The 19,910-nt window shown below is 37.2% G+C and overlaps 1 protein-coding gene across 5 annotated transcripts in view; it reads right to left on the minus strand.

Moving 5' to 3' along the window:
- The window catches only part of TMEM117 (transmembrane protein 117), a 498,555-nt gene that overhangs the window by 204,803 nt on the left and 273,842 nt on the right, over positions 1–19,910 (minus strand). For 2 of the 5 annotated variants that reach the window (XM_049102705.1, XM_049102704.1), the window contains 2 exons: positions 17,740–17,839; positions 13,866–13,916 (listed from right to left, as the gene is read on the minus strand). The exons of 2 other annotated variants lie outside the window; for them this stretch is intronic. In XM_049102705.1, the coding sequence (XP_048958662.1) occupies positions 13,866–13,916; positions 17,740–17,839 (151 nt within the window). The remainder of the gene's footprint in view (positions 1–13,865; positions 13,917–17,739; positions 17,840–19,910) is intronic. One more of the 5 variants, XM_025477341.3, reaches the window with a different exon arrangement.

Below are 19,910 nucleotides of genomic sequence, written 5' to 3' on the forward strand. Positions count from 1 at the left end.
CATGAGAGACAGAGAGGCAGAGACATAGGCAGAAGGAGAAGCAGGCTCCCTGTGGGGAGTCCGATGCAGGACTCGATCCCAGGACCCCAGGATCATGACCTGAGCCAAAGGCAGATGCTCAGACACCCCCTGTCTTATAATTGTTAAGTATCAGGATTGAGATTTGAACCCAGCTCTAGGCAAATTCAATATCATTCTTACAATAAGTTTCACAATAAGTAAAAAATTAACTTACCTCTTTTTTGTTTATTCAGATAGAGACACAAGCAACAAACTATAGAAACATTTTTATCAAAACAGTTACAGTCACAAACTTCCAGGGATTAAGGTGCATTTATGTCATATATTAAGTGGGGAAAATCCATTTTTGGTGTCAAATAAATAAAGCCTTACCCAGTATCTATAATGATCCCATTACCCATGGCATGAAAACTCCTGGTTACAGTCACTTAATATCTAGATAACCCTTTGTACACAATGCCTCCGTTTCTTCAGTTGTGAAATGGGAATAACAAATGCATCTAAAACACTGGGTATAAATAAATGAATGGATTAAAAACATTTAGAAGAGCTCTTGGCACATGAGGTCAATAAATTTTATGTTATTATTGTTAATATGGCAGCCACAATAATTTCTCTAAATTACCAACATTACTCAATTTTTACAACCGTATAATGAAATTCAGCATTATTCAATAGTTGGTTTCCTGGAAAATTATGTACAATTCAAATTTTTAATAAAATAAATAGCATTCTTCCTTAAATAAGCGTCATAGGTGGATTATTTGGTATCGTAACCAACCATAGCCTTTTATCATTTCTTTTTTATTTATTTATCTGAGAGAGAGAGAGAGAATACAAGCAAGGCAGGGAAGGAGGGGCAGAGGGAGAGGGTGAAGTAGGATCCCCACTCAGCAGGGAGCCCTACACTATGAGGGGCTCAATCCCAGGACCCTGAGATCATGACCTGGGTGAGCCACCTGAGTGGCTCAGCAGGTTAAGCATCTGCCTTTGGCTCAGGTCATGATCCCTGCTGAGCTGGGAGCCTGCTTCACCTTCTTCCTCTGTCCCTCTCTCTAGCTCATGCTCCCTCTCTCTCTCAAATAAATAAATCTTTTAAAATTCATGAAAGGAGAGGGAAACTTGGAAAACCCTGGATTTTTATATATACTTTTCTGTATCTGAATTATATAGGTATGTATATACTTACATATATATTTATAAAGAAGCACATATACGTTACTTCACACACAAAGAAATCTAGATGCTCAGTAAAGTGACACTTAATTGATTTAATGATTCAAGAGTTAATGCTGCTTACAAACGCATGAGCCTTACTCCAGGGAGTGGCTTAGACATGTACACATTCTCAGTATTTATTTTCATCCTTGGAACACCTTCAGGAAACGTCACGTTGTATCCAGGTTAGTGGCAGGGTCCTGCTAATTTACAATCTGCCACTTCTGTGGTCCTTTGGCCAGGGCTTTGGTGCTTTTATGCGCTCTCTGATTTGCAGCTAGGAGCCTGGGTGGAGGTGAGCATTATCCTAAATTGCCTCCATTTCTTTCTGTGCCTGCTCTGTCATTTCCACATCAGCACTTTGTTTCTCACCAGGCACCTGATAACTTCGATTCCCTTTTCAAGTTACTTTCAATACTTCAAGAACCATCCCTATTAAGTTCATTATGTTGATGATGTCAAGGATGCTACAGGGCAATTAATAAGAATTTTGTCAGCATTTTTACCTCTATCACTATGTTTAGGGAGAACCGAAAATATATTTTCGGGTATCGAGTGCTAATTCGTAGGCATGCAGAAATTACATGCCTCACAGTTTGACACCAAATCTTGTTATTATCTGGCGCACATTATACTCATGAATTTCAAGCATGAGTGGGCAAAGCCTTCATTAAAAATTATGGACCCACTCTTTGGGAAAAAAAAATGCTAACATCCAAAGTAAGGCTGGCATTTGGTAAGCTTTCAAAAGCACAGCTCTGTGATGGTTTCAGCCTGATTAACCATTCACACCTTTGCATTTGTTTTAGAGACCGAAACCACCTGCGGTTGTTTTTGTTTTTGTTTTTTTAAAAGGTTTTAAAGAGTAAATAATGTGATTGGACACTGCAGTCTGTTGTTTCCGCAGGTAAACAGAACAAGAGCTAGAGTCCAACAAGCTAGCAAATAATGTTTCTCAAAGGGAAGGAAAAGTGAAGGCAGGGATGCTAGGGCAGTAACAGACATTACACCTGAAGAGCAGCACTTAACATTTTGAGGCTCTCCAGGTATCAGCCTTCCATTACTATAGCTACAATATTTGATGATTAACAATGATTGCCACCCGCCGCCCTCATGCTCAAGTGTCATCTCAGGACCTATACAGTTCTGTCCAATTCTCTCTCCATTCAGTGTTTTCCATTTACCCCCCACGCCCCAATCCCAATCACCCCAGTGACCACAGGACTTCTTTGCAGATCCCTTCCTCTGACCAGTGCCAACCATCACATGTGCAACACTCCAGTCTCTCAGACTGTTGGCCTTTTGTATTATGCGACCCTTGGTCCTCGTCACCACCTTTCTTCTCCACTTGCACATTAGCTACAATCTGTCAGCCAGCTGCACCACAGCAAGGATGCCAAAGAGCAGGACAGACACTGACAGCTATTGACAGCATGGTCAATCATCACTTTTCCAATTGTGTAGAATCCCTGTAATTGGCTTTTTTTAGGCCTTGTTAACTTTTTTTTTTAAGTTCCCAAATGCACTTCAATTTTTACAAGAACATTTCTGAAGTTTATTATTTTCCGTCTGTACTAAAACACCCTATACCCAACATTTAAAACTCAATAATATATGATTAATTTTTTTAGGATGCCATGGCAACCAAGGATTATATCTGAATTTGAATAAAAGAACTCAGCCTCCCTCAAAAATCTTCTCTTAGCTGGAAAGAATACTAATATAATTTTATGTGGAGTCTTGTCAAGTGCATTCAAGAAATGTCAAACTATATTTTTAGCCGCGGAGTTTGCTTAATCCCATAAGACTCTATCTCGCCTTTATGTTGACAAATGAACAGGACTGAAATATCAGGGATCTGAGCTTCTGTCAAGATCCACTTCGCATCAAAAGTTGTTGTTCTCGTGCAGCTGTTTTCTCAAACTTCCGAATTAAAATCTACATTTACCTTATCTTATGATTGCCCTGGGTTTGCTATTGAATTCCTTTGTTGTCATACCTTAATTGACTCCAAGCTTTACTTCTATAGACAAGTCGATGAATGAACTGTTGTGAAAACGCAGCAGGAAAATCAGATGAGAGACTCCTGATAATTGTCATTGACTAGGAAAATGTCATCTTCACTCATCTGCTCCCAAATCAGCTTCCTGAATGCCCTATTTGGCCCAAACTCCACCTGCCTTCATGTTTTTCTGCATATAATCCTTTTTAGAGAATCTAAAATTCATATCTGAACCACATCTGCAACTTGACTTTACTAAAATAAACAGGACTCAAAGTGCCTGGTCAGAAAACTATTGAAATGCATGTCTTATTTTTGCCTCTAATACTGGTAGAGAAACTTTAAGAATATTTGGAACTCAGGGCCCATCAGAAGGGAAGAATTAGGAGACAAAGTCCAACGGCATTTAAAAATTCAAATTTACCTACTTTGTGTCAAGATTATCTTCTAAGATTCAGCATTTTTCAATACTACTTTTTGGACTTATTTTAGTAAATATGGACTATGTATACACTCAAGATGGTCTAGTCATCTCTTGGAAAGCATACTCGACATGTAAGTTTTCCTTAAGTAATATAACTTTTCATTGTAAACTTTCCTCACTTAACATAATTTTCATCACTTAATGTGTAAGCAGTGAAAGTTCTGGCAGATGCCATAACATCAACATCAGGTATATTTATAATTTAGAGTGACCTACTTAAAACTGACCTCATTAAGACACAAGAAAAAAAACCTCACTTAAATAGTTTGCTATGGAAATAGCGAATATACAATCTTGGTGTTAGTTCTTATTCATGTGAGAATGACAGCACAGTGAAAATAAAAAGATGTTAAAATTAGTAAAAAGTCTTCATTCAGAAAATGCTAATTGCAAACTGTATTTTAAGATGTTCTCATTTATGCAACACTATAATTTTTTAAATTAAGTAACACTAACAATATTAATAGTCATAATTTCACATGCTCTATCTTTTATCTCACAGCAGTTCACAGCCATATTGTCTAAGTAATAATTATGAAAAGCAAGCCACCCCCTGGGCGAGTGGCAATACTTACTAATGTTCAATGAAAGGTAAAGAATCCTATTAAAGCGCATGGAGAATTGGGGAAGAGGGTCATTTGCTGATGGGAGGGGATGGTAGACTGGAAGGAAGTTTATGTAAATGACACTATATTTAAATAGGCAAAATTATAGGCTGTACTCTATATTATAAACTGGAGGGAGGTGAGGACATATCTGTTATTTTAACTCCAGACGCAGACTGGTTGAATAATTTGAGCCCAAGTTCTGGCATAGGGATATTGGTCAACTCCATAGCAAGGCTTGCATTCTTTTAGAGGAATCCATTGTGAGCATCAGAAGAAACCCACAAAGTTGCTCTATAAGGAACCCCAAGCAAATTCTGGAGTCCGCACTGGAGGCAAGGTAAAATTTACCGAACACTTGTACTGCCCCCGTGGCAATGTGTGGGGCCTGGGGAAGCCAGCCCCGCTCTCATCCTTCTTCACCTTCATTCCCGGCTCTTTTCTGTGTAGTCTCCCAGCACCAAAAGATTCCTCCCTCTGACTTCCCTTCAGCTTTGATACTGGATGGTCATGACCCCCTAACATATGTCAAAATATTCCCATGCTCACCTTCCTAAAAGCACCTTAGAGAAATGGTCCCTAACTTGCCTGCATATGAGAATCTCTGTGAATCTTTCAAAAATTCCAACATCAGGCTACAAACCAGACAAACCAAACTGCCATCTCTGGGAGTGGGACTCGGGCATCCCCACGGAATTCTGATGTAAAGACAAAGTTGGGGAAAACTGCCTTTTGAAATTCAGGTTAAAAAAAAAAAAAGTGGGACAACCAACTAAATAATAAGCTTGGTTCATTGTGCCTAGCAAGAAACTGCCTAAGAAAAAAAAAAAAAAAAAGAAAGAAACTGCCTAAGAGCTTGATAAATACAGACACCTTAATGATACTTATATTCATTGAAGATTTCCCCAATGCATAATCATTAAGTATCCACCTGCACATCACTTCCCTGTGATAAAGCAAAGCTAGTCTAGTCAGTTGGTCAACAAATACAGCATAAGCTGTAGGTCTCTCTGCACCCATGCTGGCAGTGGCTAACCTGACCGCAGTAACAAGCATTTCATTAGCAATTCAGAAAGTGTTATTATGAAAATGGGGTGGTTTGGTTTTTGTTTTTTGAGGTTTGGGGTTTCTTTGCCCACCTGAGCCCTAATGGTTTGGGTGGAATGAGTGCTGAGTAGAGCAAGGACTCAAGCTGTTGTCACCAGCTGTGACTAGAGGGCAGGGAGGTCTTGTCTCAGCTGCGTGGTAGCAGTTACAACAAACAGGGAGGACCCAGCCTGTAGAGGACGCACGAGTTTAATGAGGTGTGAGGGAGATGTTCCAGAACGGCACTTGCCCCAGATTCACTCCTCACGCTGACCTTTCAACACTCCTGTCATGTGTCAGTTCCCAGCTTAACACTCCCTGTTCAGAAAGCATGAAACAGATGACCAGTGGGCAGAATTAGTGCTGAAGTTGCATCCGATCCCACATTCCTGCTGCTTTTTTTTTTTTTTTTTTCCTAAATGAATCTGGATATCTCTTCATAGGGAATATGCTCTCTGGTTCAACATAGCTCCTCCCCCCATCCACCTCCTACACACCTTTTATCTCAGGCCAGATGTTTCACACTTTTACTAGATGAGTCTGGCCCTCGGGGCATCTGAATTGCAACCCCAGTACTTCTTATGTCTGCAAGTTGAACACAGAAAGCTACTGTCACCCATTAAAACCTCATCACAGACTGATGACTTAGGATGTTGAAAAGTTTGGGGAGACATGAGTGGATCTAAAGATGGGGATAACAACTCCGCTCAGCAGGAGCACCTGCCAGCAGCCTAGCAAGTCTTGTTAGGGGCTGGCTGACGGGGAGGCCTGAAGGAGGTTCCCTCAGGAGGAGGAAGTTTGCTTTCAATGCTGTGATATTATAACCATTTGTACCATATTTAATATGTTGTAATGTTTATCTTTCACGTGTCTGTTCTTTTTAAAAATATTTTATTTATTTATTCATGAGAGCACAGAGAGAGGCAGAGACATAGACAGAGGGAGAAGCAGGCTCCTCACAGGGAGCTCAATGCGGGACTCGATCCTGGACCCTGGGGATCACACCCTGAGCTGAAGACAGATGCTCAAGTGCTGAGCTACCCAGGCATCCCACATCTGTTCTTATTCTGTGGGTGCTGGGTGAATACTTATTAAGCGAACAGATTCATGAGTATGTAAGGGAGACCCTCAGAAGGATCTTGTGCCACAAACATTCTATAATTTTATAGCATAAAAATATCTGGGTCGCCTGGGTGGCTCAGTCGGTTGGGTGTCTGCCTTTGGCTCAGGTCATGATCCTGGAGTCCTGGGATGGAGCCGCACATCACATCAGGCGCGCTTCTCAGTGGGGAGGCTGTTTCTCCCTCTCCCACTGCCCTTCCCCTTGCTCATGCTTGCTTTTGCGCTCTCTCTCTCAAATAAATGAGTAACATCTTTTAAAAAAATATCAAAAAATGACACACGAAGACAACTTACTTTTACTTAACTTTTTTACTTTTATTATGTAAAAATAAATTTATGGAAAAAAAGTAGTTTTTTTTTTCCATCCTCCATAGTAGGATGGAGGCAAAAAGATGATGTCTGAGGAAATATTTGGACTAAAATGAATTTGTACGATCTTCCATTTAGGAAAATACGCTCTGATTTTCACAGGTCCTTTGATACTAAAGAAAGTATTTTTGAGAAAATACTATAATCTATAGATAGTCAACTGGAACTATCAACAGCTTTACACAGATACCAGTGACACTACCTTATAGGGCTAGGAAAATAAAGTACCAAGGTAATTATTGTAAATAGGTACCAAGAATAATGATTCTGCTTGTTTTTTAAGTGTTCATATAATCAAAATAAAGACTTTGTAAAAAACAGAAAAACAAAAAAAACTTTTAATACACATGGATATGCATCATTTTTATATTTTAGAAAAAAATGAATTTTAAATGGTCTTTAAAAAGACTATTAGTGCTGAAGATGCATCCGATCCCACATTCGTATATGCTATATCAATACAGTAAAATCAATCTGTTTATTAATAAATAAGTATTTCAAAAATTATATAATTTTAATTATATTTAATCCCCTCTTAATACTCAGAAGAATTGTTTAAGAAGCTTACATAATAAACTATAAGGTCACCATACAAATAAATAATCATTCAACAAATGAATGAATGAGTTAGATATCTAGCACCTCGTTAGGCAGAAAATTGGTTCATTTTGCTAATCTCTTGCTGAAGCAAAATAAAACGCACTTTTAAAAATCTACACTTAGATTTGCCAAAAACCTTCTATTGATTCCATCATCTCTAGCTGAAACTGAAAATGCCAAATAGAAATTACGATAATTATAACACAAGTCAAAGAAAAAAGTAGAGCTTGAAAATTATTAGGTTTCATTTTTCTTCAATAGCTACAGTTTCACAGTATCTTTTATGATATATTTTAAAACGTTTATGAGAGGTGCTATTCTTTTCAGTGAAAACAGATGGCTTCTCTCCAGGTTCCCTATTTCATCTCAAGCGCCTGACTCATTTAGGTATTATTTCTCATATATCCTCTGCTTCGAAGTCAAGAACAATTTGAAAATTTTAAGTTGCCCCATGTGGTATCCTAACTTTTTTTCAATGAGCCCTGATCTATAGTATTAAAGAAACTACTGAGGACCTAGTCATCTGTTGTATTTGATATCTTTAGACATGTCAAAGGTATTTATTTGATAATTATACATAACTTGTCAGTGCCATTACTGTCATATGCTTGATTGACTCCTTGCCTTTTGCAATATAATGTCCACAAAGCTACTTAAGATGTTGGGTGAGCAACTAGCTAGACTGGTGAAGGATACTGGATGGACTCAGGCCCAGGTCTGGGATAAACCTCAAGACATTTTCCCAGGCAGGGCCGAAGGACATTTTTTTATTTCCCAATCAGCCTCCAGATATGTAAGAACAGAGAAGAATATATGCCAAATGGGATTTTACTTAACCATTCATTAACAAAATACCCCCCACCCCGGGCACTTAAAATGCTTCAATTTCTTGAAACATGAGGTAATAGCTTTCATAAAACAACAACGAAATATAAGTGCCAGGCACTTCATTGCTATAAATTTCTTTTTGATGTTTATAGAACATTTAACTACAAATGCAACATACACTGTGAATATAAAAAAACCTTTAGTGCTCTAAAAATCCTTAAGGCAAACAACTGCTAACGGATAGCAATTCCATATAAACAAAACTTAGCGCTTAAATAACCAAGAATTGCAGGATCTCTCTTAATGATAGTATAATATAAAGCTATTCTTTTACTTTCTGCCAGTCCCAGAAATAAGAAGCCTTCAGCCACCTATATTTGTCAAAAGGGGAAGAGGAATAAAAAGCTGAGTTTTTGAAAATTTAAAAGTCATAGTTTGGCTGGGGTGTGATGTACCATCACTTAGCACCTAAAAAGATATGTACTCCCCTCACCCCGACTAATGACAAAATTCAACAAATTTTATTGACACTCTGGAAAAAAAATTAGCAAACCAACTTCTTACTAAGATCTGTGATTAGGGACGCCTGGGTGACTCAGTGGTTGAGCACTGGCTCAGGTCGTGATCCCGGGGTCCTGGGATCGAGTCCCACATCAGGCTCCCTGCAAGAAGCCTGCTTCTCCCTCTGCCTGTGTCTCTGCCTCTCTCTGTGTGTCTATCATAAATAAATAAAAAAAAATCTTTAAAAAAGATCTGTGATCAAATATTCCCAAGAAAATGATTCAATTTGGCAGGATAGTCTAATAGTTGAAAACATTGAAGACTTTGGAAACTAAGTGAACACTTACACACACACACACACACACACACACACATACACACAGTGCTTGGCCCACAGGAAGAGGCACTACATAAGAGTTTTAAAAAATTACAAGGGGAATAATCCAACTACTTATAAAATAACTCTTGCCAAAAACAAAAAAGAGCACAGAATGTCTTTTCTGAGGTTCTACTGATATTAGCAAACAGTATTCATTTCATTGTATTACTGACTTTCAAAGGAAAAGTAAGTATCCGTGTTCCCTGGCTTTTATTTAAACTTCTTCAGGAAAATGACTGAAAAATGGTGCTTTAAAAGTGTGGAGTGCTATGTTAGGAAAATCATAAAGAATGTGTGGGCAACCCTTCTTTCGTCACCTGCCTTGAAGAAATAGAAATCAAGTAATAGAAATAAAGTATAATGGAAGGGAAAGGTGCTGAAACTGAATTGGGAATGGGAAAGATGAACAGTGAGTATCTCCTGCCTCTAGTGGGAATGTCTCTGTGTGAGAGATGGCCTTACTGTCTTTCATATCTTACTGCTGTTCAATTCAGTGCACTTTTTTAGGTGCCTTTCATACTTACAATAATATATTCCATAAATTTTTAATAAATGAATATAAATTACATACAATATACCTATAACATACTATGGAATTTCTTATAGACACTGAATTTATAAGAGTTAGAGCAGAACCAGAATTTGTGCTTCTATTCTTAAACATCAATGTGCTACAACCTATTTCACTCAGAAATCCTTTATTTCATGCCATACTGTTAATACTTTCAAAATCCAAGAGTCCTGAAAATTAAAAGACTCTTGATCACCATTTGCGATGCTCTCTGAAAATAGGTTAGACTCTCCTGTCTTATTAATTTTTTAGTGAGAACTTATTATTTTGAAGGAACATGAAACACAATGCTAAAATATTTATAGGGACATTAAAATATTTATAGGTGCAAAAGTAAAATGACCATATTTGGTAATGAATAAAAAGGAAATGTAAAAAAATAATTCTTCTATTATGCTCTTTGTTTCAATCAAATGGCCAAATGAACTGGCAATGATTTTTGACAATTACAGGACAATTACTATTAAATCTACTGTCCTTGGGGTTTGTTTGTATGGCAGTCAATGTTGTTGCCCTGCCCAGACTCTCTTCACCTCCTGGTACAGGCCATTCCCCAAGAACATACACCCACCCAGCGGATCAGGCCAAGGAGAAATCTTTCCCTGCAGCACATTCATCACATGTTTGTTTGCCCCCTTCCTCATCTCCCTCTTATCTTCTCTCATCTCCCTACAGGTTTATCTGAAGAGCACTTCCTCAATAAATTACGTGCCCCCCAAATTTGTGATGCAAATTTGTGATGCAGGCTCTTTTATTGGGAATCTCACTTAACATAGAATCTTTATAGAAAGAATATATTATTACCTAATTAAATTCTTGATCCAGTTTCTACTTGCACTGCATAAAATAATGAAATGAAACCTGCAGATTCATCAAATATGGGATTGATCCATCATAGAGATAACTGAAGTCATAAACTAGCTCCAATGAATAGGCAGAGAAAGAGCAAAAGATAAAAACTCAAAGTTACATCAAGTTCTTGAGTCCAGCTCTAGGGATTAAATAACTGATGTGTGTCCTTCATCTTGTCATATACACTTGCTCAATGAGTTTGCTAACTCTGATCCTTCTATTCCATCTTTCACAGGGTAAATTTTTTTTTAATTATTTAAGTTCGGCAAAGCTCTTACTGCTACCTTATTTCAGATGCTAAATCAATTCAATTATGCTTTTATTCTGCCATTTTGATATAAGTGGGAGAGAAATAATTAGAAAACTGGCACTGATCATGATATGAATTGTCAAGCTCAGTTCTAGACAGAATAACAAGCTAGATGTAATGTCGGTTATATTATAAGCTATTGTTCGCTGACAAACCTAGCATTTGCAGAAGAGTCCACAGAATAAGGGCAGGTATACAATAGAAAATTTTGACTAAATAAGCTATTGTTAATTTGGAGAAATGAAAATAACAGAGATAATCACAATTTTCCCTTAGTGAGCATGGGACAATAATAGAAAATAAGCAATAAGCATAGGACAACAGTAAAAACTCCTGCCAAAATTTAAGTTACTTATGTATATATATATATATATATATATATATATATAATTATAAATTTTATTTCGTATTTTCTACCTTTAAGCTACAAGGAATATTTTACTCTCAGAGCTGCAGAAATATTCCCTTCCTCTATTCTGTTCCAGATTTATAAATAAATACTAATTCAAGGGTAGAAATTATTCTCAAGCATACACCATTCTTTAATTCTGTGTCTGTCCAGAGACAGACTTAACCAATTTCTGTCTTATGTGTCAATAGCTCTCTGCTTAAGTGGATGAAGGGATATATCTCAACCTAGCTTCCTTTCTTCCCCAGAGCCAGGAGCAAAACTGTGCCACTGACAGCGTAATGACCACTCAAGGAACCCTCTGGCAGGATCTCTGAAACTCAATCTTTGTTTTACCTAAGAATGTCTTTTATACCCAAAGGACACATCACAATTCTGGGAGAATTACATCAACAATCTATTACTTCCAACCAAGGGTGTTTACAAGCATGTGTCCTCCTGGCTATGGAAACCAGCTCAGCAAGCTTATGGGGGCAGGGGGATGGGAAGACTCTAAACAATATAGTTCTCCCTCCGCCTTTTCAGCATTCTATAATGTCCATGTTAGGACACTAGGTCATAAAGTGGAATGATAATGGTAAAAGAAATGGAACTTAATGCACATGTGCTCTTATGATCTATTTATTCTTCAATGAACATTGCCTAAGCATCCATTCCGTGACTGGGACTGTGTTGAGTGCCACAAGTGACACTAGAATACCCTTGAGAAGTTTATAATCAAGTAAAGAAGAGTATTCAGCTTTATTTCTTAAATAGTCTTTTGGAACAGAGATAATAACAACATAAATATGAATCACACAATCTCTGAAAAAACAGAAAATATGTGAAAAATAGGAAGGCAAAATTTGTCACTCAAATATTTAGAGGAATAATGCAGCATTTACACATGAAACAGACATAGTTAAAATAAAAGGGTGAATATATTTTTAAAAACCCTTTCTTTTTCTAAAATCATATTCTTGCTAGATTCAGTAGAGATAATTAAGTGAATTCTAAAATTTTATTTCTTGTTATAATGCAGTTACTTGTTATAATCCAGGATATATTTTTTCAATCTAAAGGCATTTCCAGGGCAGCCCCAATGGCGCAGCGGTTTAGCGCCATCTGCGGCCCAGGGCTGATTCTGGAGACCCGGGATCGAGTCCAGCGTCAGGCTCCCTGCATGGTGCCTGCTTCTCCCTCCTCCTGTGTCTCTGCCCCTCTCTCTATGTGTGTCTCTTTGAATAAATAAATAAAAATCTTAAAAAAAATTAAAAAAATAAAGGCATTTCCACATGAGCATATTAAGTAAGTTTGTCTAGCTCTAATAGAACTCTGAATTTCAAGAAGAAAAATAAAGTCTAAAAAAAAATAAATTAATAAAGTCTGTTAAAATCAATTCACAAAACTGTAAAAACATGAAGTAAAGCCAATTGGCAAAAAACTAAATTGTCTTTTGTATGTATTACATCTCTTTACGGTGTGAGCTTTGCTAGTAGCAGCACATACATGCACAAAAGCCCACAGACAATCCTGGGAAAAATATGTTGAGGCCAACCAAGGTCCTATGAGTATTAGGATTTGATACACACCATATGTGGTTTTATGATGAAAGATGCTTTATGACTTCAGTCTTTTTACCATTCAATTATCTTCTTTAGGTCATGGCTCAACTTCACTTCATCTGTACCCTCCCCCAACAATGAACCTCAAACCTGGACTCTGATGTCCCTATCATCATCATAAACCATATACCATTTTTTGCTGTAACAGAAAAGCTACTAGAGCAAGCAGAAGTAGAGCAAGTAGAAGTAGAGGCTGTGGAAAAGGGACGGTTAGCTATAGATAGACAGGAAGTGATTTTTCCTTTTGGTATTAAATGGGGAGTGGAAGCAAATGTCATCTTGATGTCCTCAGAATCCCTTGCCACCTTAGACCCAAGCAGAGCCTGTGATTTTTGTCTTCTGAAGGAGGGATGGTAAAACTAGAGAAATGTGCTATGGGATGGGCGAACACCTCTCACTCCTGGCTCAATGGCAGAGTGTGGGCAAATTTGTGGATACACGGCAATGGCATCACATGAGATCCCTAGTGCTTTTATTTCATCATGAAGGCAGAGCTCTTCTCTGCTCCCATCAACATAAAAGGCCAGCTCAGTGCTGAATGATACCACCTGTCACGTTAGGTATTTATATTAAGTTTTTAAAAAATCTATTTGACAATACAAACAGTAACTTTAACCATGACTTAATATATCTTTTGTCCTCTAAATGAGGCATCCCACAGACCTAAGAATAGTCAGGATTGCCTAGGAAATTGAACCTAGTGGAGCTTGAAATTTCCGTAGTGTGAGGGCCAAAGAGAGTTGTCAGACCAGTTGACACCAGCCATGCTTGGGGATCACATCATTCCTGGTGTGCCTTTTAAAACCATGGGGAAGTTTTGAGTTATTTCCATAAAAGAAAAATTCTCCATTTCAGAACTACATTAAAAGGCACACTTTTATTGGAAATGTAAATAGTCACTTACTTTTCCATGACAGTCACCTTCATCATTGATATTCACTTCATGATGAGAATTCTATAGACAAATGAAGGTCAGAGCTCCTTAGACTCCTCTCAGGAGGAAAACTATTATTTTTTAAAATGTTATCAATGCACACATACGTAGACATATAAATATTTATATGGAAACCTACCACCTAGTCAGTGAATAAAAATGGGAATAGAAATGATGTGCTCTGAGAAGCCTCCCTGTGTGACTGTACTTTCAAATCAGGAGAGCACTGTGTTTCTTTTGCCATTTCTACCTCAGTGTCTAACAGGAAAGGTCAATATTTCATGTAATGGGAGCAGAAAAGGACTTTAGAAGGAAAACGTGTGAGGCCCCAGAAGGTGAAGTGACTTAAGATCACACTAGGGTTAAACCTAAAACACAGTTTTCTTGATTTTCAATCCAGTCCTACCTCAGTGGTACTGGAATTATTGATCAGAGTAATAAGCTATGGTGTTGTATTGTAAAAGGTATTGTAAAAGATAAAAAGTTATCAGGTTAGCTAGTAAAACTAGCAGGCATTACAGTAGTAAATTTAGGAGAAACAATGAAGGTCAGCCAGACCTTAGAGAGAAAGAGAGGCCACAGATGAACTGTGGAATTATTTGTATTCTGCTAAGCCACAGAGTAGGGCAGATGAGTGCACGGTAGAAATCCAAATAGAAAAGGTAAGGGTCTTCGGTAAAAGCTGCACCATGCATTCACCTCTCAGGGCTGCCCTAGAAATTGGACCCTACCTTATGATTCAAAGAAAAAAAAACCCTAATTAAAAAAATAGAACCAATAAATAGGGGCAGAGCCATATATAATATTGGAGACACAATCTTGAGGGAAAGTCTGGGGAGGGCTTCGATAGAATAGGGCCACAAACAATAACGATGTCATCACAAGGAAGAAAATGATTTCTGTAACAAATGGTGGACTTGAGCCTGAAAAATGCAGGGTAACGTACTAGGGCTTGTGGATCTGGTGCTTTGATCAGGGGCAGTGGTACATGGAAGTCAGGAAGTAATGTATCATATGGTCTTAGAGTGTTCTAGCACTGGGACTGGAAGGAAACTCCAGACACCCTGTACCCCAGGCCTGAGATAAGCTAGGGAAAACATTAACAGCTGCAATAACCACTCATGCCTCTCTCGCATTTCAGCATTTTAAGTCCTATCACAGGACCGCACACTTTATCTTCATAGAAAACCCAAAACACGGGTAGTAACTATTAGCCCCTTTAAAGAAATGTGCAAACTAGGGCTCAGAGGACTGCATATTATGTGTGGAAGATCAAACTGGACATAGCAAGGTCAAAGAACCCAAATTTCTGAATTCACTTTTCCATTTTATTAAGCAGATTTACCATAAAATGGAGTTTAAAAAAATCAAAATCCATAGTTCATGCAGAAATTTTTCAAAAGGCATCACCTCATATTTCATGGAAATTACATGTTTAAAGGATTCCTTCTAGTTTCCGTTCTAATAGGGAAATAGTTTTAGAAGGGAAACTATTTTCTGTTTAGTCTTCCTTCTAACTAGTTTTTCCCAATGGAAATAGAAATTTTGACATGAGGCAGCCTGGTCTTAATGTCTAGGTTTTTTTGTTTGTTTGTTTGTTTTGTTTTGTTTTGTTTTTAGAATTTTCTGTATTTTTTTTTTAAATAAACTCTGTGCCTAACATAGGGTTTGAGCTCACAACTGTAAGATCGAAAGTCACATGCGCTACCAACTGAGTCAGCCAGGCACCCTGATGTCTGGCTTATTCTAAATGTCATATCTAATGATTACAAATAAATCACTTTTCCAATCTAGATTTTAAAGTTAATGGAATGGGATGCATCTGGTACTTTGTTTTGTTAACATTCTAAAATTGAATACAGGTGGGAGGAAGCTCAAAATAGGCTATACAAATTATTTGGTACTCACTAATACTCTTGCAGGATGATCACAGCAGTAGCAGTTAAGATATAACTGTTTCCTGTCCTCTGATCATCTGTTCTAGGTAAGACATAAGGCTATCCATAAAAAGGGTAGAAATCGTTGTGACAATCTACCTGCAGTATTTGGAATACATTTGTAAGGGTATGTCCCTGCCGAGTCTTGTTTTGATAGGGCATCCTTTCCTTTGGTAGGTTTTCTCATTTTTAGGTGAAGCTAACTGTGATTAACTGCACTTATGAAAGATGTCAACAAAGGTTAACATGCTCCATTTTTATGAGAATTATACTCTTTGTACTCTGAGATTCTCTTATAAACTTATAGAACCTAGAGCTTTCGAACTACATACTGTATTTAATTAATCCAGTGGTTTAAACAGAGGTACTCATCTATCAGTGGACACTTGGATTGCTCCCATATCTTGGCTATTGTAAATAATGCTGCATAAACACAGAGGTGCATATGTCTTTTTGAATTAGCATTTTGCTTTAGTGGAGGGTAAAGATGTGGGAGATATATATATATATATATATATATATATATATATATATATAATATATATAGAATATTATGCAGCCATAAAAAGGAAGAAAATAAATCCTGTCATTTGCAAAAACATGGATGAACCTAGAGGATTAAGCAAAATAAATCAGACAGGAAAAAGACAAACATCATATGACTTCACTCATTTGTGTAATTTAAGAAACAAAACAAACAAAAAGAATCAAACAAAAACCCAGACTCTTAAATACAGAGAACAAACTGAGGGTTGACGGAGGGGATGTAGGGGGATGGGCTAAATCAGTGGATAGGGATTAAGGAAGGCACTTGTGATGAGCACTGGGTGTTATATGTAAGGGATGACTTACTAAATCTACTCTTGAAACTAATATTACATTATATGTTAACTAACTGGAATTTAAATAAAAACTTGAAGCAAAACAAACAAAAGCAAATAAACAAAAGAGACAGACAAAAAAAATAAAAAAATAAGACTCTTAAATAGAGAAAACAAACTGGTGGTTGCCAGAGGGGAGATGGATAGAGGATGGGTGAAGCTGACAAAGGAGATTAAGAGTACACTTATCTTGAGCACTGAGAAGTGCACAGAATTTTTGACTCACTATATTGTTACAACTGAAACTAATATAACACAATATGTTAACTACACTAGAATAAAAAAAATTTTAATGAAAAAAGATAGAAGTCACTCTCTTGACAGATAAACTCAGCATGAAATATGGTTTGTCTATTTGTTGCAGGCTTATACTAATAATGCACCATTAAGTTTGTAGGTTCAATGAAGAAACAAAATGTAGAACACTATTTTAAAAGCCCTAAACTACACTTGTGGTGAGCATAGCATAACATACAGAGATGCTGATTCATTATGTTGCATACCTGAGACTAATGTAAATTTGGTGTCAACTATACTCAAATAAAAAAATTAAATACAAATAAAAGAAAATACTATCAATAAAATTGTATAATATGTGTCATGAAAAATTTTTTTTAAATAAAAACAGTTGTTAGAAATATTTCATATGGTCCTCCTGAGACAGGCCAGACAACATTCCTTACCCGAAAATTGCACATGTCAAAAAACAATCTTGACAAAATTATTGAGAACATCACAGGGAAGTTTCTATTAATTTTAAGAATGTGTATATGTTTGTATGCCCATACATATACATGTCAACAATAAATATTTCCTGGTGGACAGCCATCATTAATATGACAGTTGTATTAATTTTTCCCTGAAAGTAAACATAGTGCATATAATCTCTTAATTTTTTCTGTAGTCATGTTTTGTTCCACTCAAGAGAGAAGTAACTCTTTAGCTCTAAACCCATCAAAAGCGATGTCTACCCAACATTGTTTCTTCCATCTACTGTTTGAAATGGGTGAAGTTAAAATTTCTTACCATCCAAGCTGTGACAAAGTCCCCCATCCAGGTCCCTACTGCAGCTAATTTCATGAAACTTTCATTTCGGATGCCCATATAGTCTGTAATGATATATGCTCTGTGGAAACAAACACACAAGACATTGTCCAGACTGAGAGAGCCATATCGTCAAAGCGTTCTTGGTTTCAGCAACACGCAAAGGGACTTCCCTCCCTTTCAACAAGCTCTTCTGCTTTTGTCTCATCACATCCGCTCACAGATCTGAAAGACTAGGAAGAGCTCTGAGGCTGTCTGGGTCAGTTCCAATTAGATTTGAAGCCTGACTGTGGCTCTATCAATTACCATGTGCATTTCATTTTCAAGCTGGAACACTGACAACAGTTTTTGAAAAATCAAACAGAAATACTCAGCAAAGGCATCATTTCATGCTCACTCAGGTATGAAGAGAGTGGAAACAATTCCTGACTCAGAGTAACTTGAAAGGAAAGAGAAAAGCTCACTTTTCCTTCAGGTCTGTCGACTCAGAACTACTGAAGAGGTACTGGGACTAGGCTTTGGATGTGATGTCATACCTGAAGGATGGTCAAAAAAATGTCCATCTGGGAAAATTACCTGGCTTGTAAAATTTAATTCAAATCGATGTGGTTTAAATTATTACTTAAATAAATAACGGTAACCAGACTTAATTTTATCTCTTTTTGTGCCACATATCCCTGTCTGCACCCTATAACACCAATTCATGTTCTTCCCGGCCCAAGGAGAGATTCAAAGGTACAAATGATCATTAAACACAAGTAATGAGACTATGCTTATTGCATGTAATTTTCTTTTTTTCTTTTTTTTTTTAAAGTCAGACTTTATTTTTCTTTTTTTTTAATTTTTATTTATTTATTTATGATAGTCACAGAGAGAGAGAGAGGCAGAGACACAGGCAGAGGGAGAAGCAGGCTCAATGCACTGGGAGCCCGACGTGGGATTCGATCCCGGGTCTCCAGGATCGCGCCCTGGGCCAAAGGCAGGCGCCAAACCGCTGTGCCACCCAGGGATCCCTATTGCATGTAATTTTCATTTCCTCTCCCTCATTTGATATTCATGAAAGTCTAAGTATTATTTTCCAATTGTACAATTTCTCTGGGAAAACTGGGACACAGGGAGATCATTTGACTTGCCCAATCAATACCACATAACTAATGAACGGTAATTAGGAATCAAATTTCTCTGTCTCTTCTTCCTCTCTCTCTCTTTTTTTCACTCAGAATTTTTTTTACTTTAAATTTTTTCTGTTTCTTAAACATAATACCTGTACAATCTAGAATATTAGTTAATCTTGATTCTTCTTAATTTTAAAGCAAAATATAGTAGAAAATGCTATGTTTGTTATTTAGTGAAACTTTGAAGGAATACTTTTTTGATGTAATGGAGAGGTAAATCATCTCCAATTCAGTTGTGTGTGTGTGTGTGTCTGTGGTGTGGTGTGTGTGTGTGTCTTTTCTGGAGTTCTTTCTTATAGTTTTGTTATCCATAAAATAAACAAAATTTAAATAGTTTTACTTAACAACAAAAACCTACTAACTCTTAAAAGCACTTTTTTCCACAAGCTTCATACTTCTACCTTAGAAAATCTTTATAAGAATTAAGATCTCACCTCAGAAGTCTCTATCCATAGGTTTCAAAAAAAAACCCAAAATAATTATAGCTACCATAAACTGCCTGCTAACAATAATCCAGAGATCATTATAAGCACTTTAAATACAGTGTCTCCAACAGCTTCCATGTCAGTGCAATGACATGTATTATTATTCCTGTTTCACAGATATGGAATTGAGGCCTTAGAGAGTGTTTGCAACATTCTCGAGGTCCAGTAAAATGGACAAGGTTTGAATCCTAATTTGATTGACTACCAAATCCAGACACTTAACCACTGTGCTGTATCTTCTTCCTACAAGGGTCAACGAGATATAAAAAACACACACACAAAAAATCTACTCTGTTCCCTAGTATTTAGTAGACAAGGAAGATCAAGACTTATTTCCTTTGAGGATAATTCATAACAGAAATCAAGTAGCAGGCAGGATCTGAAGTCCCTTAGAGTTACCAGCGATTCTTAGACTCCCACTGAGTTCCCCAATCTAAGCAGCCTCTATGTGAAAGCTCCCATGTGAACTTGGACAGTTTGGTCTTATTTCCTT

This window comes from Canis lupus, chromosome 27 (assembly GCF_003254725.2).
Source record: "Canis lupus dingo isolate Sandy chromosome 27, ASM325472v2, whole genome shotgun sequence".
Lineage (NCBI taxonomy): Eukaryota > Metazoa > Chordata > Mammalia > Carnivora > Canidae > Canis > Canis lupus.